The sequence below is a fragment of the Chiloscyllium punctatum genome, chromosome 27 (assembly GCF_047496795.1).
Source record: "Chiloscyllium punctatum isolate Juve2018m chromosome 27, sChiPun1.3, whole genome shotgun sequence".
In the NCBI taxonomy this organism is placed as follows: Eukaryota; Metazoa; Chordata; class Chondrichthyes; order Orectolobiformes; family Hemiscylliidae; genus Chiloscyllium; species Chiloscyllium punctatum.
The window spans coordinates 25557531-25584735 of record NC_092765.1 but is presented as its reverse complement, the minus strand read 5'-3'; the positions used below and the strand labels follow the sequence as shown (position 1 = coordinate 25584735).

At 38.7% G+C, this 27205-nt stretch overlaps 1 protein-coding gene across 2 annotated transcripts in view; it reads right to left on the bottom strand.

The window, feature by feature from the left end:
* Positions 1-505: 505 nt before the first annotated feature.
* The window catches only part of runx3 (RUNX family transcription factor 3), a 154827-nt gene continuing 128127 nt past the window's right edge, over positions 506-27205 (bottom strand). For both annotated transcript variants that reach the window (XM_072548353.1, XM_072548354.1), the window contains 2 exons: positions 20611-20784; positions 506-5865 (listed from right to left, as the gene is read on the bottom strand). In XM_072548353.1, the coding sequence (XP_072404454.1) occupies positions 5345-5865; positions 20611-20784 (695 nt within the window). In that variant the 3' untranslated portion in view covers positions 506-5344. The remainder of the gene's footprint in view (positions 5866-20610; positions 20785-27205) is intronic.

Below are 27205 nucleotides of genomic sequence, written 5' to 3'. Positions count from 1 at the left end.
CTTGCTGGTAGCAACCAGTAATGTTTAGAACTATTGACAAATCTTATGAACAGGTGTGCTTCTATTATTGAAACCAACACCAGAAGAAAAGATTCAAATTAGAATAACTTCACTGATATCTTTACTTTGTTTTATTTATCAAGGTTTTGAGAGATAAACTCATTAGAACAGAAAAAAAGTCCATTGGTCCACAAACTAACAAACCTCAAGACCGTTCACTATTTTCAGCAATGCAGCTCTTAAGGCCAGAGATAAGCATCCTAAACTCTGTGCACCCAGTTTAGATTGAGGTGATTTGCAAATTTATCATGTGACTGTGGGAAGATTTTATAAGAAAGCATTGAAGAAGTTAGGAAACAAATGGATAAAAGTAATCCCCCATTATCAGCGGAAACGAAAATGGCATTCATAGTATTTGTGTTGGAAAATTCTTTACTCAGATTCAGCACAGAACAAGACCATTTGACTGATCAAATATCTGCTGGTAATTGACTCATCTGGCTAATTAAGCAAAGCAGCAGTGAAGAGACTGAGGGAGACAGGTACATAATGCTCTAAAGGAGCAACAGTGTCAATTCAAACACTTACACTGAAATTATTACATCAGAAAAAAGGCCATTTTTATTGAAGCACAAGCCTTAACTCCAGTGATTAATCAGGAGAACAAAACAAAGAACATCTTGACGAAATATAATCTATGTTGTACAGGAGTTCTAAATACAGTAATTCCATTTCAACCATATTTTTAAGTTATTTTACAATATCAAACCATCAAAAGCGGTTTCAAAGGCAGAGTTCTTTTCATTTTATTAATGTTAGAAGAAAGCAATTATTTGATACAGCCAAAGCATATAGCAGTGACAGAGTTGGCTTGTGGAAGTATACTTTTAAACAAAACAGGCAGCTGTTTAGTTGCATATGGTAATATTTTGCAGGCATTTCATTGATTTATGCTTATAGAATGTACATTTACACAGAAACTGTATATCTTACAGAATTGAATTCTCAGTTTTTTTTAGACTGATATCTTCAAACACAGAAACCTAGACCAAAAATAAAGTTTTTTTATATAAAAAGAATCACATAATTACACATGATTACTTCTCCTCCCCTAGAAGCTGCCTTGGTAGGCGTATACATGGGAATCAGGCCTAAAATGTGAGCCAAACTCGATATGGATATTTTGAACGAGTTCTCTAATTTTGGATTAAGATAGTAGCAAGCTCTAGGGATATTTAAAAAAAAATTAGAAACTCAGGTTGGAATCCAAAAATGGATTAGTGCACGTGCTACTTTGTTGGCTTGGTTGCAGCGCTGGGGTCTATGAGACGTCCATCTTGTTCTGGTGGAACTGGATGGTTGAAGAAAACTTGGATTTTTCAGTTACTCCCATGTACACAGCAATGTCCATCAAATGTCCCAGATATCAATGACCTGTGACAATATCAGAACATCTGTCCTGTAGCTTCTAATCTAAATCAGCAGATCTGTGGCTGATCATATTATGTTTCCAGTCACAATGGGGTAGGAGTTGGGGATGGGTGCAAGAAACTGTGGCCAGGCAGCTATTTGCAACTATCAAATACTGATCACCAATCATGGATAACAGAAAGTGGCCAAAAAGGGAAGCTGCTTTGAAGTTGATTTGACTGCTTGTTTGGCTACCCAGATTTTCCTTTAGTGCTCAGTGGGCTTTTTGACGATAATAAAACAAAGGATTTTCTATCCCGTGCCCCCCATTGTGGCTCACTATATTGAACTAACTAGAAAACTCTTGTGAGAATCAGGTTTGTAACATTGGATACATCTGAACAAACTGATCTGGTGCTTTGCTTTCCATGTTGCTGCCTGCAGCCTAAACTCACAGCTTAGCATAGAATTGTCACTTCTCTAGTAAGAAAAAAAATATTCCAATCTTTTAAAAAGCCCAGCTTGGCAGATAATTAACCTTTTGAAAAACAAATAAATTCAATTATTAAATAGGATGGAATTCACACTGACACAAACTTTAAAGCGTGTAACCTGACACCCTCATATAAGTGCTACTGCTTAATCCAAATAAGATACATCTGTACAGAAATATAAATGTCTGTATGTGGACAGCTTCCAGCTCCCACTCTTAATAAATAAATTACAAAGGAGACTTTACGCTTATAAGAGATAAGATGGAAAGTGTTAAGCTGGCATTGTTTTTTAGAGACACATTTTCTATGGACTTTCTGAAGCTACAAGGCTGTGTTCAATAAGGTTATATTTTGATTCTCTTTATGGAAAATAAATATATTTATACCAAAGGTATGTAATACAAACCATTGGCTCAAAATGTATTGCTTTATGTCAACCATGTAACATCAATTGTTGAACATATTAACTTGTAATAACATCTTGGATGTCAAAATAGCTTTCAAATGGTTTGAAATATATCCTTTAGCAAGTGCAGTCCCAGTCTAAATCCATCCCATGGAATAAGAAACAATGGGATATTGTTCAGCCTTCAAAACCTTTAAAATCTTCTTGTACTTAAGTGAGATCTTCCCTGCTCTTTACATATGACTAAAAACCCCAGTTTAGATTGTTTTCCATGAAGCAGCAATATCCCATAGCAATAAATGGGTTGAGAAACTTTGTAGTGGCATCTGTGACTTGTCTGAATGCTTTTTGTAAACTGAACTTCCACATTCAGGCAGCTACTGCACTCGTGAAAGTTGCATGTTTTGTACCTAACTACAACAAAATGTACTTGAGGATTAAAAAAAAAACACACTACAGTCTCTTAGTAAAAAAAGAACTGAGAAATTTAAAGATTGGCAATTTATAATTGCCCTTAAACATTGTTTATAACAGCATAGCCATTTGATTTAATTCACTTGGATTTTACATTGGGCATTCATAAAGAAAATCTTTTTAATTGTTAATGTGCAAGCTTCATGATGAATTGAGAAGAATCAAAAATTTAGAATCAAGCAGTTACCTTTAAAGGTTTTGTTCATTTTTTAAAAAATTCCCCAACTGTGACTGGATGATTTCAAAACCCAGGTGTAACAAACTCCAATCTTTCACATTAATAGCCAAATAATCCCTGAAAGAACAGACCAATAGGAACATTATTTATGGTAAAAGTAAAACACAAGTAAAAGCACACACAAGCTAAAATATATTTTGAAGGCTGCTAGTGGCTACTGACAAATAATTTCCAATTAAACATTAATGTATGCATCAGTGTTTTACAAGGCAATTTAGGGTAGTCACTTCACATTAAGATAATCACTTTGCAAACCCATCCTTAATGCTCTGTTCGATGAATAAGTACCTACACACCTTAAGAATATTGATGAAACCTAGTCCACTGACAAAGAAACTTGAAGGTCTTTTTTTGCTTTGGTAGTGTGCTAAGTGTTGTGGTATGTGTAACACCTAGACATGTTACCATATTGTAGACTGAGTGTAGACGAAGATGATGGATGTTCTTTGATACATGAAATAAATGGAATACAGCTAGGAGAATAAGAACACTTAAGTTGATGATAGCCTTCCAGAAACCTGTACTTCTTTAAGCATAAGAGTTGCTATTTTTTGGCTTGTTCAATAAAGATTATTTAGGGTAACCAAGATGGTATTCTATCTTTTTGTTAAAATCATCTTTACCAGAAGTATTGCTCTTCCCCATATCTACAGCAATGTTTTGTCTTACACTGTTATGTAAACAATTAAATATCTGATGAAATCACCACAAGGTTACACGATTATTTGAAGAACAGGTACTTATGTTTTCATCAATTAATTTTTTTTTGAGAGGTGCAAAGTGAAAAGTATGGGTTACTAGCTAAAAGCTGCATTGTAACTGGTTGTGGAATACATACTATACATGCATATTATTCATGCAAGGACTTGTATAGTACAGGGACATTTTTATGTAATGTGCAATCAGATTTTCACCCTGCTAGATCCATAAGAGCACTTATCACAACTCCACCAAACAGTTAAAGAACTTCACAAGCTGATCAGTAGCACTGTGTCTCTGTGCATTTTAAGCTGCAGTTCACAATGAGTGAACTAATTGATTGGATGCTAATTTAGTCTAATCCTGGATCCATTGGAACATGTATCTAGTTTCTATTGATTCAGTGGTAAATATAAAGATATATTCTGCTATTTGTACATGTGATGTAGATGTGGAGAAAGTTGCAGCTCATTTGTGGTGATGTATTCAAATATTAAAATAAACAGATTCTGCCAGAATAGTATGTGTGTTCTAAATCAGCATACACAGCTTGCCCTAACGAGTGCAGTAAAACCAAAATCCACAGTTAGTTCATGAAAATAACCCTGCCCATTGGGGACAAAGATGTAAGTAGTAATTTTTTAAATATCCCAAAATGACTGATCCACACATTTCTTACACAAACACAATACAATACATTGGTTTTCAGAAACATTTCTAAGTGTGCCCTTTTGATAGGGACCTAGGTTTTTGATTTGGTCCTCATTCATCACACAGAAACTTTAGCTGAAGTCCCCATGTTTGGGTGACTTCAGGATATCAATGTCTAATGCTTTTATAAATCAAGTGGCTTGTGTACCACTACCTCATTTGTAAAAAGTAATGCGGACAATAACGTCATAACACATTTTTCCAAAGTTTACTCAACAATCCCTAGATAATGTCTTGTGGCCTTTTTTTTTCTGTTTTTGGTCTTCATGAGAACTTCAACATGGCTTGTTTGTACCGCTGATAAAATACACAAGCATTGTGCATGTTCTAAAGATAAAAGCAGAGGCATGACTACAAGAATCTTCTCGTCTTTACACAGTAGTCTGTTAAAAGAGGCCTATTTTATTTTCAATAGCTGCGAAAATTCTGTGCAGGTTAAGAGAGAGTCCTGTCAACTTCAATTCAATTAAAAAACACAAGTGTCGAAACACTACATATGGTCCCACCATTAGCAGAAAACAATCCAGTATCCACATGGTCAATTACAATTATATAACCGCAATTGACCAACAAATGATTGTTGTGAAAGGCTAAAATATCAATTATATCCAACCAATGTCAATCTCTTTGTTATTTGTGAAATATGATGGTCATTATCTTTGGTTGGAAGTCATTTTGACTTGGTGGGTACTTAGCAACAATAAAGTAAACTGATTATTTTCCACCATAGCTCACCATTTGATTGTATATACAGTAAGTACCTTTAGCCAAAAATCAAACTCTGTACATGGAGATATTAGGATATTTTCTTTCCACTATTCTCTCAACTACAGCTAGAATGATTTAATGTTCACAGAAAGAAGGTTTTCTTTATCTTTGAACAATTCCTGCTGCTCACTCATCTTTGGCATTCTAATAAGGTCTCCAGACCGATTCGTCCATTCGCCCTGTGGTGGTCATTGCTGTTGGAGAATTACTTTGGCTGCCATCAGCATCCACAACATCATTCTGATTGGCCAAATTGGGATTCATGAGTGTGCTTCCACTCGATGCGCTGGTGCAAGAAGGCAGCATTCTGGTCGGTGAGCGGTCTCCCGCAACCATGGAAAATTGGTACGATCCAGTGGAGGCACCATAGTAGAGATGATATGGTGAGACACTTGTCTGAAAGGGTCCACTTTGGTTCTGGGCTGACCCAGGATAGGGTGGTGGCAGGTAAGTATGGTAACGGGCTGTGGCTGCCATGCCTGTCATGCTAATGCCCCCAATACCCCCTGTGGATGGAGTGCTGGAGTAAGTGAAGGCAGCGGCAGACATAGCGCCAGGGTAGTTCATGCGTGGATCTGAAAAACGAGATTCTGTGAGCGAGGATAGTCCTGGAAACTGACGCTCAAATTGGCGAGGGTCTGCAAATGGACTGATGTCCGCAGTACCTGAGGAGAAAAGCAAATTATGGTCAATGCATAAAGGATCGGTAACATTGTATGAGTCTAACATATTGCTAGGGAAATCATAATTCACACTAATTCACAATTAAACTGAAGAATTAAACTCAGGATGGCAGCAAAATCCCACAGTGATATCCAAAGAAGAACAGGAAGGCTTTTCCTGTGTCCTGGCCACTTTTTTATTCCTCAGCCAATCTTTCCAGTTACTAACCTCATTGTTATTGTGGATCCTGGTTGTGAGCAATTTGGCTGCTGTATTTTCCTACTACAGATATATGACAGTAACTCATTTCCAAAGAAAACTTTTAAAGTGGCAATGAGGCTGTCTCAGAGATATCTTGGCTGATTTATGACAAGATTATGACAAGGTTTGAATGAAGTAAGTCACAGTGGAAGAAAAGAAAGAGTAAAAGATTAAATTCACAAAACTGTGGAAATAGTCAGACTCTATATTTTTAAATCTGAGATTATTAGTGTTCAGTGTAGCACCATTTGGAAATGATTGTAAGATCCAGCTGCATCATTCAAAAGAAAGTATAAACATGCTCATATTATATTATAACCTGCTGCTGAATAAGAGCCTTGTGAATACAGAACTCTGCATAAACATCAGAAATTGCTCCAATGTTGAGCAATGCTACTGGTCAATGAAGGACTGCTAAACCCAAACAGGAAAGTAGCCAGCCAAAGCGCTGAGTCACAAAGCCAAGCCAACAGACTGTGTACTTCTGGAAACCCCATGACTGCAATAATTTTCCATGTGGAATAGCTTACACAACTACAACAGGGCTCTCATTTTGCAGGATCTGGGTATACTATCAATCCAGAACTGTTCCAAATAACGCCACAACAAATAACCAAAATATGCTGGCTTTTTAATGTGATTGTTTTTAAATCAGTGGTTATATTATTCAATTTTTTTATTTCAATGTGTTTATTTCCAGATTTTCTAAAGCAACAAACCTGTTCCCATACACTTATATCATTTTCTGTCATAAACTGGATTTCTTCTTAGTTTCCAGGTTTTAAGTATAGTGACTTGACAACTGCAGAGTCAAACTTCCCTATTCCCACCGCAATCCTGCACTGAGTGTAACCACTGAGAGCATGAAGTACTCACATATTTCAGGTATTAGATCTCTCAATATTCCAACTGGGGAGGGGGCTGGGTGGGCGGGGTCTTTGAACTCAGTGACAATGTCCCTGCCTCTGAGCTAGATGTCCTTGATTCAAGTCCCAACTACTGCTGGAGGTATGTAATGACGTCTCTCAACAGTTGATATGGAAAATCTCTGCTCAAACTGGGGTCGTGAGATGTACACAGGACTTTGATAGCAATTTTGAAGGGCAATTAGCATTGCGAATTTGAGGACAAAATGCACCCAGAGTAAAATGATTTTTCTCAGGCTATGAGGAGCAGGAATGTTTCACTAGAATCTTGAAGACCGCTGGACCGCTGCCACCTCAGCCTCCGCTATTGCATCAACTCCAAAACACAAAAATTTGAAGTATTCAAATTTCATCACCTTGATTCCATGGAACACCAAACTTGGGACTGCAACACTGCATCCCCACCTAGCTCTCAGCTGATTTTGTTTCAAGACTTACATCAAATTAACAAATGAAGTATTACAGATATATAGATTCGAAATAACAAAGGATCACATTACTGAATTTGGCAGTTCTGTGTCCATTAATGCTAGCAGATAGGGAGGTATTTACATCCATCAGGAAACTAGTGGGTTTGGTACCCCATTTAATATTATTCTCATTAAAGTCAAAGGGCAAATAGTCAAATTGATCTTTAGCTCAATCCAGTAGCTTCCAGGCTTGCCTCTTTAGGTTAAAGTGATCCCTGAGTTGTTTTCCTCTCCATACCAAATGTACTTGCATCAGAAATCTCAGTAATGCACCAGATGAACAGAAGAAAAAATGTTATGTGCTTCACGGAAAACTATGCCTCCAGGAATTTTGATGACACTTCAATGTACTGTCTCAAATTATACCTTTATTTCCATTTGCATTATATCAAGCAATCTCAGAGTAGTTTAGCTCAAGACACACTACAGCAAGTTAGAGGCTCCACATAAATTAAGTTTAGTGAGGGATCATTCCCCCCCCCAGGCAAGTAGTAAAATCACTTGAGTATATTTTCTGTTCCCAAGGTCTAGTCAGGTGGCTTTTGTTACAAGGAGTGAACTGAGGTCAGATTGTTTCAGCCAATAAATCTATACAATTATTAGTAATACTAAGGCTATCACACACGAACAGCCAACAAGATTATAACTGGGTTCGCTGGTCATATCTGGTCCTTGAGTAATTTTGAAATAACGTTAGCCAATATAACTTGTCAAAGCTTGTTTACTAAACAATTTTCAGCTGACAGCATTGTTTCTTTACGGTGCAATTAAAATGGGGGGCAGGAATTTCTGTGGGGGTGGGGGTGGGAGGGAGAAAGGGGAGAGATCAGTGGCTGGCTATCGGACTCAGAACAAACTCAGCCGTGAGACAATGTAAGTTGGCTAAACTGGAAAGGGGGTTTCCCACTATTTAGTGCCACTCCACCAGTTCTGGCAGTGTCAAAGCTAGATGGCAATGAGTATTGATACCTCTGCCAATCAGTCACAGACTGAAGATCCTCATCATTCCCCTGATCCAGACAAGTAGGATGTACTGGGTGGGAAGGAATTGTCCTTCTTAGCGTTGGAAGCAAGGATAGCGAAAGGATGGGTTTTGAAATTCTTATAGGAAGGAAGAAAAGCAGGGAGAGTGCTCTCTTCTGGGAGGGTGTCCTAATGCACAAAGGGCACCTCCTGAAGATTGTTACCCCAGCCCCCGTTTCTTCCTGCAGTTTCAAAAACTTGCATCAAACATGCTGCTCTCTGTCACCATTCGCCTACTGTGCTACGGCCTGGCCAAAGTAATTCTGGAGTTAATCAAGCTTTGAAAAAGCTTAACTGATGAGTAATTATTTACTTATATTTGTGGTGGGCTGCCTGCCAGTTTCAGGAGGCTGTGCGGCGAGGTTGTGGGTGAGGCACTCACTATATCTGACATCCTCCCCTCCCCCCCCCACAACCGAAAACAACCCCAATGGGAGAATATCGTACTCAGTCTGTAGTCAGGAAAAATGGCTCCCCGATGTACTTAAACCAGACTTGAGAATAATAATGTCACTTCTGCAGTGCATTTTTTTTTAAAAGGAAAAGTGTGGCAACTCCTCCTTAGGTGTGTTAGAAGAAGAATACACTGGCTGTTTCTGCACTCGGTGCCGTTTTTGGGTAAAGCTTTAATTCTTTGTCAAGTATACCACCACCTCAGTCTGACTCTCCTGGCATGCACATAACATGCCACAGGGGCAGACTGTTAATCTGCGTACTTGAGATAGTTTACAACAGTGTAATTAAATGATGATATCAAGTCTGAGTTTTAGGGTGGATTGTAGGTGTGAGACAGTAATTTCAAGAAAATTACTGCTCTCAGTAATCAAGAGTTAAACTGCAAGAAACAAGGATTACAGTAAACACTTTCATCTTTGATTTGACACCCACGTGCAGTCAATGTGTTTTATAAAACAAACCTGTTTATTTGTTTTTAAATGAATTTCTCTCTCCTTTCACAACCTTATGTTTTTGTTTACCTTATTCTGTGCTACAAGACTTTACCTGGCGGTATATCCAGCTGTTAAGTTTAGGATGACTCACTCACCAACTTTCCCACCCCAAAGGGGATGCATGAAATCTCCTTTGCCATGGGCATGGGATTTCTTAAACTTTAACAGGCCATTTGGCCAACTCCCTATAATCGTTGCCATAGTCATTGACAAGTTATCCAGAAAAGGATAACTTTCCACTATCAGTCTCCTCCACCAGCCGATAGGCCTCTGAGATAACCAACCTCTTGCTCACCTCCCATTTTAGCCTTTACTCCTCTGACCTAGCATATCGGATGTGATTTTATACCAAATTTTATTGGATAAAGTTTCTGTGAAGTACTATGGAATATTGATTATACTAAAGGTATCACATAAATGCAAACTGTTGTTGATGGAGGTATTGGCATCCAGATAACAGAGTCACCAACAGACTATGTTTGAAACTGTAATACCCGTTGTAGATGTTCCCTATTGAAGTGGATCTACCTGAGCATGTTGCAGTTGACAGTTTATGTTTACATTTGATGACTTCTTAATGACTGCAACAAACAGGCTACAGATAAATGCTCAAATGCAGCCTTTTCTGTGCACTTTAAAATGTGTGCACTTCAGTAACTTTTTTTCTTGAAAGTTGTGTCTTAGATTTCATCAAGTTCCTTTCCTCTATCACGTGTGTGTCACTAACTGACACTGGCTCCCGGTCAAACAACAAGGTGATTTTAAAACTCTCATTTTTGTTTTCAACTCCTCACCCCTCCCTAACTCTCTTATCTCCAAACCCCACAATCCTTCATGATACCTGGGCTCATCTAAATCTAGCTCCTTGTGCATTTCTAATTATATTTTCTTCACCATTGATGGCCATGGTTTCAGTTGCAAGGGCTCCAAGCTCCAGAATTTCCTCTCTGTATCTGTCCAACTCTCTACCTCACTCTCTTCCCTTAAAGCACTTCTCCTTTGACCAAGCTTTTGGTCACCTGACCTCATACTTCTTATGTGGCTCAGTGTCAAAACGTGTTTTTAAATGCTCCTGTGAAACACCGTGGGGTATTTCAATGCACTATGTATGTATTTTATACATATATTTGCCAAACCAGATTGATTTACCACATGTTCGTCTGAATGAATCACTTTCCTGAGTTAAACAGACCTGACAGTTTTTCATGCCATAATATCATTTCCATTATCTAATAGCTAACCACATCTTTCCCTCATGTTTCATATCTTTTGGAAATCCGAACAATCTTGTAGGCTTCCATATTCCATTCATTGATCTGATGGACCTAACCTGCAGTGATGCCAACACACAAATAATCATTCCAAAGGGTGCCATTCATTCAGCAACTTTGGAAATTATTGTCACCAAACAAGTCAAATCTGTAAATAAAGTTCATTATCAACACTTGCCAGTTCAGTGAGCTTTGCTGTAGCTTTGAGAAACTGAGCTCCCTAGTTTTCAAAATCAGATTGATGTAATTTTATGCTTTTTGATATGTTTAAAATAAAGAACTGCCAGTGCCTCAAATTGGACTGACCCTGTGTTATTACAGATGGTAATTCTGCTGAAAAAAAAACATCTTTTCAGTGAAGCCTACACTGCGGGTGATGGCAGTGGAGTTGGCGGGTGGGGAAGGTGAGTTACTATGAGATTAAATAATTGCCTTTTTTTGAAATAAACAAAGGCTAATATAATGCATTGAGTCAGAATCAACAAAGCTAAAGCAAATACATGAGTTACACAGAGACTAAGATGTAAATATCTTACCTGGATCAGATAATTTAATGGTAACCTAACCACAGTTGTGAGTAGCCCACATTACTGAAGTAACCCCTCACATTTAGTCAGATAACTAATTCCACTGTTTTGGTTTAATAATTAAGCATTCAAGTAGTATTCACTTTTAGTTGGAATCCTCTTTTGTTCCTTTGGTGTAAGTAAAAGGTTAGCTTGAGAGAATTTGATTTAATTCATTTTTCATTTGTTCATAGAATAGTTGTGGAGTGAGAAAGGAAATAATTTTTGTGAACACACACTCATTCATCCTCACACTGACATACACAAAGATTCACTCACACATATACACACACTCATTCACTCTCACAGGCCCAAACCCATACATACACACACACTGAAACTCACTCGCACTTACATACATGCACACACATACAGTGATGCAGGCATATCTCCTTCAGCAGAAAGGAAAATAGCAGCTTACAGAATGACCATGCCCTGAACTAATGCTGATTCTCAGATAATCCGTAAGCAGATGAGAACAGAGCTGATTCTCCACCCAGTAATCACCTGGGCTGACCAGCAAATTCTCTTCTGGCAAGCCTGAGGAACAAATGCCAGCCAAGGTCAGGTCTCCCAGTGTTATCACATTAGAACTGTATATACTTTCATTTTAAAGAACTTTCATTTTAAAGAAAAAAACTTTTGTCAAGTTCCCAGAAACAAGCAAACAGTATTTAGGATGCTCCCCTGTACACCGCTGTCCTCCTTTTGAGGAAATATTCAAGTCTGAGATTACACAGAAGGAAAGGTAATGCTCAGTGTGGCCATCAATTAGTGAGATGTGGTGATTCCACTCTCTGCTTGGAGTGAATTCTAAATAATGCTTCAGAGATGACTGGAGTGTTTTAACCCACATTGTTTCTGACAATGAGAAAAAAGAAAATGTATCCTGAGAAGGAGAATGAGCTATATCTCCATTCGTCTCCTAATAAATGAACAGTAAATATTTGGGTAGAGTGTGAGACATTGTGTATGTAGGAATGAACCTTTCAAAGGTCTACTTTGAAAACATTTTAAATGTTTTGATTTTTGGTTACACAGTGCAGCTCTTGGGTTTTCGATACATACTGGTTGTGAAAGATATATCCCTTTTTCTGTGATTTATGGGCCAAACGTTGCCATTCTTTTATTGGAATAAACAAACTTGACTACCTGGTTGGTTCATGGACACACTCATCAATCATTAACTATGTGGTAACAAAAAAACGGAAAATCATTTCTGACCACAATTCACACGGACTGCAGCAGTTGAAGAAGGCAGCTCACCACCACCTTCTCAAGGGCAACTCGGTGGGTAATAAAGGCTAGCCAGCCAACAATGCCTATGTCCCATCTTTTCTAGATGTTCAATTTTCACATCCTTGATGACAGATTACAACGTTTTCTCTATGACTGGTGTCAAGCTAACAGGTCTGTAGTGCTCCATTCTGCCCTTCCTTCTCCCCATAGTAAGTGACGTTACATTTGCTACCTTTCAGTTTGCAGGAACCATTTCAGAATCCATAGAATTATGAAAGATAAGTAGCACTGTGTGGTTAAAATTTATAAGATGACAGTTCTCTGTTAGTACAATGGGAATTTCTTGTTGATTCAAAGATATATTTTAAATTTGTGTGTGGTTTTAAGAAATGGAAGATCTGTGAAGGAGAGATTGTTCTGTTAGCTACTGCACGATAGAGGTTTACTGCACTAAGTCATCACCTCTGTGCCAACTCTTTACTGGTACAATACAAAAGTAATCCTGTTGTCCTTTATCATTCCAAGTGTCTGTCTGCTTTTACAAATCCAGCTTGGTCTGATCTCTTAAAGATTAAAATAAAACGGAAATAAAAAGGGTTCTGTGAATTTTACAATATTGCTCCTTTAAAGTACAAGTCAATGTTCTATTATTCCAACAGTGGATGAATTTATTCAGCAAAACCTTTCCTTCACAGGTAGGATGATAAGAATAGTGAAAGGGGAGGCCTGGTGGGACAGGCAAAGAGCTCAGACTGGAAAGGGCTGCCCAAAACGGTGTGGTGGGAGGAAGAGCAGTTTTGCTGGCATCGATCACGTGGGAAAGCGAGGAGCTAGCTCAGTGAGGCATGTTACTCCTCTCCTTAGGTCAACAAGACAAAGTTTCAAACTTAAACTATAGCAGTCTCTGTTTCATTCAGTCGAGGTTTCACTAAGCAGGGTAACTTGAGCAGAAGCCCTGCACACTCAGCAGTTATAAGGCTATTAGGTTCCTATGTTATTGGGTTTCTGATTTGCATAAACAAATGCAGAATCAGCCTGAGAGTGGGCGCCACAATCCTGGGAAAACAGACACATTGATACTTCCACAAGGTGGAAACAGAATTCAGCTTCTACTGGTTTAAGTGAGAAAGACATGAAAATTCCCCCTCTATTCACTACCCTGTACTTGGTTTAAGATCGAGTCTGCGTGCACAGAGCTTACATGTGTACATGAACAGGCACAGAAACTTCAGTGTTTATTCCAACCATATCTTTACTGTGGGTGGCCTCTCTGGACGTGTATTCAGCATGTTCCTGTGACTGCTCTACTGGGTACCAATTTAAGAAATCTCAACTGCTGTTAGAGTCAAGGTCCAATGTTTGTTTGTTTCTTCATTTGCTACTGTACAGAACTGAACTGCTTTAGTGACTGTGTATGTATATAAAACTATTTTTATGAATAAAGTATAGTTCTGAAATTTAAAAAAAATGTTCATAAGAAGGAAAAATTTTGAACGTCACATATAAACACACACACATCAACACCAGTTTCATTCACTTAACCACTCCTGCATGAAAAGGACTCCTTGTAATACTTCACATTTTTAACCCGAGCACACAATTCCATTCTACATTTAACCTTCCAGTGTAATAGACACCTGCTTTATATTGCAAAGTCTGGACACTACTTTTTGTTATACTGCCGCCTCTGTTGGAAAGGTGTTAATAAAGTTAGTTCAAAATGGCTTCCTGAAACTAAGTGCAATGAAGACTTAGTGCAACACACAACAAAATCCTACATTAATAGCAGGTTAGATGCTCACATTTCCAAACGGAGATTCACATCTCTTTCTGACCACAATTGAAGGTAATGATAAGCACATTCTCAAAGTTACTTTGGAAAGCTATGATTTAGTTACGCAACACTAATCACAACCTCCGCGCATTTTTTTCAGAACAACACTGCACAGCCACTCACTCAAACTGTTAACCTCATCTTTGGTGCTTTAATTTTCACTCATTGTCAAATCACACTCATGTCCATTGCTGGCTATCCCTCAACGTTCCCACTATCCCAAAGTGCCTATCTGCCACTTGACTATTCTCCTTTAGCTGGACATTTATGGAACAGCTTTTGATACAATTACAATAAAGCACTCTATACACATTCCATTAAATCAGGGAGACTCATTTGTTTAGCAAATAAAGTTATTTAAAGTAGCTTTATTATCAACATCATCAGCAATCATTATTTTAGTAACACATTAAGTAACTAATGTGGGCCAAACTTCAGCCCACACTAATTTTCATTTTTATTTTCTGGTGGGTTTCATTTTAGTTGATTTTGCTCCAGGCAGCATTTTCCTGGACAATTCAAATGAAATTTTGCAATTAGATCGCAAACAAAATTGAGTTAGAAAATCAATATCTCGATCTTGGGCAGTTAAGAACGAAGGTTCCCAGTTCCTGGTATGAAAGCATGATCCCTTTAGATTTTGCGTGGAATACACATTTGCATTCTCTGCTGTGACTATTATTTTACAGAAGTGAGTATTACCAGTATCATCTCAAATATCAGGTTGTGCATAGTGGTGACAATTGCAGCTGATTTAGACGGTTATGGCTTCAAGTCCATCTCCAGATTCTTGACATATCTAGGCTGACACAACAAATGAATGCTGCACTACTGTTTGGAAGGCATTAAAATAAAGCACTGCCTCACTGTAATAAATGAAGCCAAAAGATTCCATTGTACTGCCCCAATTAAGAACAGATGAATTCTCCCAGTCCTTCAGTCAACATTTTCTTTCAATGATTATCTGGCCATTATCGCTTTGCTGATTGTAAGAACTCGCTGTGCGTAAATTGACATTTCCTACATTTCAACAGTGATTTCCACTGAAAATGAAGTGATCTGGGATACCTAAGGTCATGAAAGGCATTTCATAAATTAATGATTGATCGGTGTGTCTGTTTGCCTACTCCCCATTGTCATCCATTCATCTGTGAGAGGAATTACCAATATCAAGGCAGAGCAGTGTTGAATGAAATCAAGCAATGTAATCAGATCCAGGTTCTTGGTGCTGATAATTTTCAACGTTCACTTGCTGAAAATAGCTCTGACAACATAAAAGTATGCTCAGCTCATGATAATTATTGTCTTGTTCAGATCTCAAAAGTGTAAAGAGTCTTGAAATGGGTGCCCACACCTTTGGAGATACTGTGTACCTCTGGGGTGAGAGGTTGCATAAAAAAAATTAGCAAATGGATCTATTCAAAGTATCAGAGAAGGAACACTGATTTGTGAAATGTGGCTCAAACGGTCCAACGTCTTAACTCCTGTCTCACCGGGAGTCCAGTGTAATGTAATCATTATTATGAATTACAATTTATGTGGCTTTTAGTCTATTTCGTAATAAGATCACAGGCCTGTCCACAACAACCAGCCTGTTTCATGGAGTGTCCATAACTACATCCTGTATTTTTGCTTCAGGGTCATCTAAAACCTCTCTCCTTCAATTAAAATTTAATTAATAAATGGTTCAAATCAAAATGCTGGAGAAACTTAGCAGATTCTATAGCATGTCCTGGGAGGGACACAAAGGTAACATTGTGAGTCCAACATGACTTCTTTAGAACTACAAATTGTTTTTGGCAATTCAGCGAGATAATCTCTTTGCTTGACTTTCCTGTGCCCATCATTTCGGATTATATAGTGAACAGAGAAGCCCTGCATAAATATTTTAAATGTCTTTATGAACATTATCCACAATTATTTCTCACTGATTATTTTAAAGTTGCAAGTTACACAAAGATGATGAAGACCATATAGCCGATTGAAGCTTAACGGTACAGAAATACTCTATTATAATTTCCAATTGCTCCTTAAGATATTCTAGATTTTGAGTTCACCACATTACACAGAACTCCATTCCACATGACTATTCTTTGGAAAAGGAACTTGTGAACTGTTCTAAATTTATGTCCCGTTACCCTAAGGAAATACTTTTTTCCATATCTTTGATAAGCTTGGATACCTTTAACAACACTACTTTTAAAGACTAAAATGCCCATGATTCTCCCCTCTGTCAGCACTGTCCCATGACCATGGAGATCAATCGAGGACTTCCTTTCTGCATTGCCTCCAGTTTTATGCAATTCTGAAGGTATGATCTGAACAAAGTAGGATATGACTGCAGAAAACTTTGCACTTCTTTGGAGTCTGATTGAGTCAGGGTACAGATAAAGATGATGTCTTATATATTTCTCTCTCTTTGGAAGACTTTACTATGCATGTTAGATATCTTCCTTCTCACCTACCTTGGACTTCATTTTCTGTTGAAACCATTTGGCATCAGGACAATAGATGGTGCAATGCTCTATGTAAAACTCACTTCTCCACCACTGCTATCAATTCTGCTCTCTGATCACTCAGCAAGAAGCTTTTGCAATTTTTATCTCTCTCAGGATCTATTCTATCTATCGTAATCAAGAAAGCACACCTGGAGCGATGGCAGAGAGATTGCAATGTCAGGCAAAGGATTTTAATCAACATTCAAATAGAATGAAAGCAGGTGGTCCATATAAAGATTCATATCAGAGGCTATTTATTTGTTTCTATTTGTATCTATCTACACAAAGTGGCTGTTTTTTTATTTTCAGAACGATACGAAAAAAAGGTTGAATTGAATAGTTCTGGCAGCACCCTTTGCTTCATCATGAAGATTAGCTTTTGTCTATTTTGTTGAGTTTATAGGAAAAAGTTTTTTTTTAACTTTTTCTATTTCAGGTTTGTATTACACCACTGAAGGAATGCTGTGTGTTTGCTTTTTTTAAATGTAAAAAGGAATTGGTCTAATCTCCACCTTCCAGTCTAATTGTTTTGACTGGAAGCGCAGTAAAGTGGGTGTGTCTGTCATTAAGTAAAATGTGTGTGTAGGAGTATATTACTGGCAAAATGAAAGAAGCAAAATGGATATAGCATGAGTAGTCAAGTATGCATTCCATCTATGTATTAAGATCAACACTAACACTGTCATATATTACGTCCATTAATGCTGCTTAACTTATTCCTTCAGGAAATTTGGTACTGGAAATTGTGAAAAGCTTTTTACATCAGATGTTTTAAGCCCTCACCAGAAGAGCTTGTACTTGAAGACAGACTAAAGGCAGGAATTATATAATAGTTTACATAACTTAATTAATAATAATAAAAATGTTATAACAACCAAACGTGGTTGATAGGTCTTTTTTTTATTAGAACTACTTTTCAGCTTTTTTGTAAAGTTTCAGTATCGTGATGCATGCACGTTGATGTCATTTGTATCATTAAGCCATCACAGCATTTGGATATGGCATCCTAAATATGTAGCAAATGCAACAATGGGAGGTGATTTGCCAAGTAATGGGTCAAAACTAAGAAGTTAATCCTGCAATTCCAAAATGGTGACAAATCATCTTTATGATGTGTGCACTGCCATTGTAGGAGTGAATTGTAAAATAGACTTAGGTTGAAAGTAGCTCATTAATTGAGACTATTTGATTCTATATTTCATGTTCAGTTTAGGAGGAGGTGAACAAGATGCTTCTATACTTTGATTTCTAGACTAAACAAAATGATGCAGCTGTTTTTGTTAAAATTCTTTGGTTGGATTAGACACCTGTTCATCCACTTTACCTGGGCTTTCAGCTTCAGTTCCACTTCCGATGCATATCTAACTTTTTTACATAATTTTTATAAAGCTTGTCATTTTCATGAGGACATATACCAAAACCCTTTACTATTTTCTCAATGGAAATCCCTTCTTAAAGATAAATTATTTTTGTTAGGAGAATTCTGTGAATACAAAGTGGAAGAAAACAACTCCAATCTCAAATTGCATTATTTGAATTTGCCAACATGCAGCTGTCTACTTGTGGACATAACAAACTATCAAGAGTGCAATGAGTTTGTTCCTTCCAACTTCAAGAGCTTTTTGACACCAATAAGCTTTTATTCAAAATATAATTCATGTATTAGCTAAATGCTATTGAATAAATATGCTTCAAATTGTCACTCTGGTTAAGTAAACTCTGTATAAACACTGGGTTTTTAGAAAATGGTGCGCTGGAATTTTGTGTTCTTTAATAAATGATACATTTTTGCCAGAACTGACAATGGAGCTGTGTTGTCAAAATTAAGTGAAACAGTGATAATGCATATCATAGAGATGCAGAACTGGTTAATTGTATGTAGTTTTAGTACTGAGTGCAGTTGCCTGAAGTCTGATAAGGACAATGTACTGCATGGGGTTCTACACTTGTATATCTACTATACCTGACTATACCTAACAGTACTATTTTCAAACATGCACCATTGTCCAGTTCTGTGTTTATCAGAAGTAATTTTTATACAGCTTCTACAAAGATGGGTCACTTGCTGTCACGTTAATTTACGTTGAAAATTGGGAGCTTGTGGACATGAAGTGGGTTTCAACTGAAGATGCCACAGCTGACAGTCCAGGATTGTCAAACGTTTCCCATGTGCATAACAAAAAGTGTCTACTGCAACTTGTGACTCTACTTCCTCCTGAGGCCTGCAGATGCTGGAGATCAGTCAAAAGGTGTGGCACTGGAAAAGCACAGCAGGTCAGACAGTGTCTGAGAAGCAAGAGAGTCCATGTTTCGGGCATAAGCCCTTCATCAGGAATGGTGGTGGCGTAAAGGGGCTGAGAGATAAATGGGAGGGGTAGTGGGGCTGGGAGAGAAGGTAGCTTGGAAGGTGATAGGTAGATGAAGGTGGGGGGGTGATGGTGATAGGTTGGCAGATAGGTGGGAATGAAGATGGACAGTTCAAGACAGCGGTGCCGAATTGGAGGGTTGGATCTGGGAATGAGGTGCAGGGAGGGGAAATGAGGAAACTGGTGAAATCGACATTGGTGCCATGTGGTTGGAGGGTCCCAAGGCAGAGATGAGGTGTTCCTCCTCCAGGTGCTGGGTGGCCTTGTATTTGGTGTTGGAGGAGGCCCAGGACTTGCATGTCGTTGGCGGAATGGGAGAGGGAGTTGAAGTGGTTGGCTACAAGGCAGTGGGGTTGTTGGATGCGTGTGTCCCAGAGATGTTCTCTAAACCATTCTGTAAGTTGGCGTCCTGTCTCCCTAATATAGAGGAGGCCATATTGGGAGCAAAAGACACAGTAGATGAGGCGTTTGGATATGCAGGAAAATCTCTGCCGGATGTGAAAGGATCCTTTGGGGCCTTGGATGGAGGTGAGGGGGAAGATGGGGGCTTAGGTTTTACACCTTGGTGGGGGGATGGACCTAACGAGGGAGTCATGAAGGGAATAGTCTCTGTCGAATGCTAATGGGGTGGGGAGGGAAATATATCTGTGGTGTCTGACTGTAGGTGGTGGAAATGGTGGATGATGATGTGTTGCATCTAGAGATTGGGGTGGTGGAAGGTGAGGACCAGGGAGATTCTACCCTTTTTGCAGTTGGAGAAGGGTGCGGGAAGTGGAGGAGATACGCTAGAGGGCATTGTTGACCATGTGGGAGGGGAAATTGCAGTCCTTGAAGTAGGAGGCCATCTGGGATGTTCCAGAGTGGAATTGCTCCTCCTGGGAACAGATGCGGCAGAGGTGGAGGAATTAGGAGTAAGGGATAGCATTTTCCAGGGTGGTGGGTGAGGTGTAGTCCAGGTAGCTGTGGGAGTCGGTGGGTTTGAAGTAGATGTCTGTGTTGACACAACACAACCTATCATCATCACACCCCACCTTCATCTACCTATCGCCTTCCCAGCTCCCTATCCCCCGCCCCACCCCCCTCCTATTTATCTCTCAGCCCCATTGCACCACCACCCCATTCCTGATGAAGGGTTTATGCCTGAACCATCGACTCTCCTGCTCCTTGGATGACGCCTGACCTACTGTGCTTTTCCAGCACAACACTTTTTGACACTGTACATTCCTCCCTCTATCAAGGTAAATGATATTATGATGAATCATTTTATTGGAATATTTTACGGTTTGACCGCTTCCAAAGATTTCCCAGAGTTGTTCCAAAACCACATTCACGTTTCAACTCACCCTGCATCTGTGTTTGGGTTTGCGGGCTGAAGTGGCTGGGCACACCAAGAGGCCGGGGGCTGGGTGTTGATGGACCAACCCTCATAGCTGTCTGCCGATAACGCTCCAGCTCACTTAGGCGATCTGAGAAAAGTGTACTCGGCTTTGCCTGGTCTTCAAGCTTTTGTCTGTGCCCTGGAATAAAATAAAAATAACAATAATTTAGTCTTATCACTCTCTCCTCATGTTCATCCACGTTGTTGTTGGCCTCCAACTGTTTTACCATACTTTATCTTTAAACTTGTTGCTGTAAAATATTTAGCGAAGCAGAGTAGAAAGGTGAGATGGGCAGGCAGAGCAGAGATTTTCTTGTCCAAGTTTGAATAAAATATGTCCATCTTATATTACCGGACTGTCTTTTGGAATTGGCTTCCTTTTGCAACATGCAAAGAACGTTATCTGCCACTTCATTCAAAATGGCTACTTCACCACATCCATCCTTTTCAATGCCACTGCTGTACTATGGAGAACCAGTTTGAGAGCATTAACAGATGACTCCACCTACTGGTCTAGTAGGGAACTAACAATGCATATCCAGTGAAGGCCTGACAAAGCAAAGGCTATCTGTGAAAGGAGTGATTTCAGAATCACTTCCCTTTGTTTTGGACTGATTAATACTTCATAACTTTGTTGGAAATAAGCAGTGAATGTTCATTATGCTGCATACGACCACAAATTCTACCTGATTCAGGTACTGAGATTGACATTATCCCTTCCATTCCTAAACCTCCCTACTGAATGCTATTGGCTTCTTAAAGGTAAATCTATTAAACTTGATAAATTTAATCAGCATAATAACGATTTAGATATTCTACAATGAATCATTTACTCAGTTTATTCTATTTCCAAACTGAATCAGCACTATAAGCTTTATTTCTGAAGCAGACATTTGTGTCAAAATTATCAAACAAAGTTTTTTTTATTTTATGACTGTGACTAATGCAGTACCATCTGTACAAAGTAAGGATAATGTTGCATAACATGCCAACATGGGAAGGGTGAAACAGATTGTTTTCATCTGGAACTACAGAAAAACAACATTCTGAGATACTTCTCAGAATAGAAATAAGCCACTCTTAAGAATTTTCACTAAACTTTGATCTAGCATCATCTTGGACTCTAAACATTTCTCATTTTACCTGTTGCTTTTCTCTGATATTACAGAAATCCAAGTGCTTGATATCTAGCGAGCTGCTTGTAATGGCCATGGCTTCACACGAATTCTCCAGCTTTGAAAGATTCCCACAAAACTTGCCCTTCTAAGCTCTCAGCTATGTTGACCCTGCAGCACTAGCTGTCATCAATTTTCTCCTAACTTATTTCTGATGCCTGGATTTAATCATGTTTTCTTTCACTGATTCTTTTTCAGAATGTGGACATTGCTCGCTAGGCCAATATTTACTGCCCAATTAAAATTATCCTTAAGAAGGTGGTGGTGATCTGCCCTCTTGTACAGTTGCAGTCCTTTGGGAATAGTATATCACTGTATCAAAGGAGAGGAGTGTTTGACATAGCAGCAGTCAAGGAATGGTAATATAGGATAATTTAGGATAATGTGTGGCTTGGTCGGGAACTTGCAGATCATGCTGTCCCTATGAATCTGCTGCCTTTATCATCCGAGGGAGTAGAGGTTACTATTTTAGACTGGTTGAACAGTGAGAGTATATTGATTTCCACACAGACTTTGTTTCTTCTTGGTCTGCGTTCATACAGTTGAGATCACATTTAGCTGCTTGGCCTCTTGCTCCAAGATGATCTTCTAATTGTGAAGCTTCTGTTTCATAACAATGCAATTGTTTTACATCTTGTTGGTGGGCTAGTCCATTTTGGAGTCAATCATGTAACAGGAAACTGGGCTCACATGTAGACAGATTGGGGAGGGTTGGTGTTCTCTCCCCGAGATTAAGACTGGTTGGTTTTTAAATAATTTGACATTTTTCAATCTTGCAAATTAATAAAACCTTCTATTCCTCCTTCTACTGTCTCTAATTTTGTCAGAAGCAACAAAAAGGTTTCATAGTCTAGTGGCTTTTCAGTACCTGTGAGTTCAATATAAATCTTTTTAGTCTGCCACTACTTCACTCTTCAACATTTTTCAACAACCTATACATCGATACTGATAACACAATCACTGTAGCATCCTCTCCATTTGACTAACAACATCCTTAGATTTGGCAGAAAACAAAATGGTGTTCAATGTATACTTAGAACTTGGTTCTCCTCAATGAAAGGCAACATGAATTTGGTTTGTGGGTTACATACAGTATGAAACAGGTACACTGTTAAAAAGGCACCCACCAGAAAGAAAATACACTCAGAATCCTTTCTACTGGCTTGATAAATAAACTAAATCTTAAGAGACCTTTTATTTCATGTTACTTTTTCTTTATTCATTCATGGGATGCAAATATCACTGGCAAGACCATTATTTAATGCCTGTTCTGAATTGATCTTGAAAAGATCGTGATCATCTTTAACTGCTTCATGTGATGCAGGTACACCCAACTGCTATGGAATTAATTCCAAGGAGCATTGATATTGTACCAAGTCAGGATGGTGTACATTTTGGAGGAAAGTTGCAGGTAATGGTATTCCCATCTATCTGTTACCCTTGTTGCTTTACAACAGTATGCTGCACAAGTTGTCATCCAAATGTATTGTGAACTCACTGTGCAATGCTTCCTATGCTTTTAAACAAGTTTTAGAAGCAGACAAATAGTCATGCCAGGATCAGAGTTGACCAAAGCCAGGTCTTAGCTATATGCAGCTTAGAGATGAAAAGCACAAAAATCTCTTTGAAATTTCTTGCATTGTACATGTGCCCAGTTGCTGCATTAAAACGTTTCACAAACAGCCTTTAAGCAATCTACTTGAAAGTCACTGTACTTTCCTGCCCAGCCTACTGGTTATGAGATTAAGCAACAGAACAACTGAAGGAATGTGTTAATTGCTAATTAATGTGCAGTGGGATCAGTTTGGGCATGAGATGAAATTAAGTATTTACAACTAATCCTAACCTGTGCTGCTTAATAAATTGGCAATTAAAAGCATAGTTTCAATTCTGAATTGGTTAAGCGAATAATGATTTAAAGCATTGTATCAATTTAAGGAAACATATTTCCTGCTAGAGACAGCAAAGCTGCATAAATCCAGTGATCATAAAATTTAAAGATAATTGCATAGATTAAGCAGGTTAATCTGTGATTCAAATTATAGTAAAATCTAAGGAAAATATTGCCGATGCTGTTAATCTGACGAAAACCAGAAATGTTGGAAATATCAGCCAATGTCGCAGTGTTTATGGACAGAGAAACAGCGTTAACATTTGGAGTCAAATGGGTCTCTTCTTTAGAACTGTAGGAATATAGAAAAGTGAAGAGTTTTATGTCATTGGAAAGTGTGATGGAAGAGTTAAAGAAAAGAGGGGAGCTAAAGAGATAAAATGACAGAGGTTTCACAAAATGCAAAGGGAGTAATGATGTTGTAGTGAAGAAATATGCACTTGTCCAGACTGAGTGTGAATAGCAAACTAATGAACAGCTTAGTCTGAGAGCAAAAATACGAAAACAAAATTCAAACTGGCATCTCAAAAAAAAAGAATCAAAGTTGGAAAAAGAATGCGTGTTCTGAAATAGTTAACGCAATGTTGAGTCCAAAATGCCATAAAGTGTCTAATCAGAAGATGAGATCCCGTTTCCTCAAATTTGTGTTGACTTCCAAAGGAACTAAGAAACGTGAACATGGTGCAAGGCAGCATTGGAAGCAAGTAGCTGGAAACTCAGAGCCACACATGTGACTGAGTGGAGGTATTCCACAGTTACTGTTTGACTTCCTCCATTGTTCAGGAAGTTATCATGTGAATAGCAGATGCTAAATGGATAATGGTACAACTAAGTCATGGTTTCACCTGGAAAACATGTTTATGGCTTTGGATAGTGAGGAGAGGAGATATAAAAAGGCTGGTGTTACACCTCCTGCAATTGGATAGGGAGCTGCCATGGTGAGGGAATGAGGTGTTGAGGATGATTGAGACACAGATCAGGATTTCATTGGGGGACTAGTACTTTGGTAATGCTGACAAGGGAGGGGAGGAAAGACGTTTTTGGTGTTGGCATCAAGTGGAAGAGGCCAAAGTGGCTGCGGTTGATCCTTTGACTGTGGAGATGAGCGGAATTTATAGTTTTTGTGGGACATTGCTTATACAAGAATAATAGTCTATTTGCCCACGTAACAGTTCCCACACTTCAAAGTAATTCATGGAGTCAAGCATTTTGAAACTTTCCAACATGACTAGATACTATACAAGTGCAAGTATTATTCATAATCATATGGTGTAAAGCTGGCGGCATACAATTTCCTGAATAATGTCTCTGTCTTAAATATAACTCTTCATGTCCCAGTGTGAGCCCTTCTCTTTATCTTCGATCACACGTGAATTTTAAAAGAGTGTTTCATTTTCTGTCACCTAGAGGCAATTCCTTCAGTTCCCAGAATATGCAGCGAGCTCAACTCCATAGCAGAGACTGCTTTCTGAAGGCTAGTGGGTTTTGCTCATTTTGAGCTGAATGCAATTTGGCCTGGCAGACTCAAATCACGCAGCCTTTCACAGGAATCACTGAAGACAAAAATGATCAATAGAAAATATAGCAAATGAGTCCAAATTCCAAATCAATCTATCAATCTACTGCATTACAATGTCATAATGTCGGTCATGTGTGAGTTTCAATACAATCGAAATCTTAGGCTTCAGCAGGGTAAATTCTAATTGCATTTATACATCATGACTTTCAAAACTAACAAAAGTATGGTTAGCCACTGAAAATGTACAGTGAAGTGGACATTCGTGCATAGTCATAAGTTGCTTTGTTAATGTAGTAGATTAAATTTAAAAATCAAGTCTGCACCCTTGACCATCAGTTTCACTACGCAATGTTAACTGGCGTTTTGTTATGGCTGTAATTCTGGAAAACTCTGCACTGTAATACAACTAGAAGACAAACCATTCCAAAGACAGGCATCTCCTGCAGGCTGCCCAACTGAACAGTATTAACACCAGCTATCTGGATCTTTCAGAGGAGGTGGAATAGTGGCAAAGCAGAGTAGAACGCTCCAAGGCACAGGTACCAGACAAATAGGGATAAGAAAGGGAAATATTTCAACCTGGTCAGAAGTTGCTAATGCTGCTCTCTCAGGAAGGCATTGTAGAGTAATTTACTTGTCAACATTTCCTTCCACTGCCTAATTTTTTTTTAATTTCAAAAATATGCTTTATTCATAAAATATTTTGATGATTTGTACAGTTGGTCATGCCATACATACGTAAACATTCCATTTCTTTGCATACAGGGATTGAGTAATCATTCGTATATACAGGTCTGTACATTTACTATCCATATATCGATATATTTAGCTGAGGTGGCAGCAGAGCCCACTTACTGTGTGGGCCCCCTGTTCTTCTTAGGCAGGCAGACATTATATGGTGGTCTTTCCCCACTGCGCCTTGGCGGCAGCTGCCCCAAGTTTCAGCGCGTCCCTCAACACTTAGTCCTGGACCTTGGAATGTGCCAGTCCGCAACACTCAGTCAGGATCAGCTCCTTCAGCTGGCAGATCAACAGGTTTCGGACAGACCAAAGAGCGTCTTCCACTGAGTTGATGATTCTCCAGACACAGTTGATGTTCGTCTCGGTGTGCGTCCTGGGGAACAGACCGTAGAGCACGGAGTCCCATGTCACGGAGCTGCTCGGGATGAACCTCGACAAACACCACTGTGGAAGCAACTTGTCTCCATTCCTTTTCTCCACCTAATGCTTTAGCTCAGGTTGAGACATCATGATGTGGGATTGTCACACTCCTGTCATGGTGGCTATGTCACCAATCAAATGCCCATGACATTTGCACCTGCCTCCCAGTTCTGTACACCTCTTGATTTTAACAAGACAAATAAAACTTCTGAAAACACAACAACAGTTGTGAATCTCCATCTCTTGTGAGCCAAATAGCAGTATGCCTTTACTCCATTGTCTGCTAAGGGGACATTTGTCTTCTATGCCAATTGTCCTCAAGTGAGTAGAACCTCCTACCACATCGTAAAAAAATGTTGAGCTCATTTTTTTGTTAACTAATCTAAAATAGAAACCAGCTCAATCTTGACACTTGCCTGTATTTCCACTGTTGAAGATGAGTAACTTCACCCAAAATAAGGATGAGGTAATATTAGTAAGGCAGCAATATGTTGGATATATTCAGAAAAAGTAGACAAAGGGTTTTTTTTCTCTGATTCCTACTGCCAATGCTTAGTTGATATGCTAAGAGTTACGCCCTCGCATTTCGCAATTTTCAAACTCTGTATTTTTATTAAGGAAATTTTTCAGTGAAAACTCAAGATTTTAAAATAAATCTGCAAACACAGATGCCATCTTATAATTGAACACACGCAAAAGCCACAAGACCCAGCATAAACAGCCAGAGAAATATTTAGGAGGGAACAGACTCTTCTAGCGACTAACAGAGGCAGTCACAGATAGATTATTATTCACATGTTTGAAGTTGGCTTGC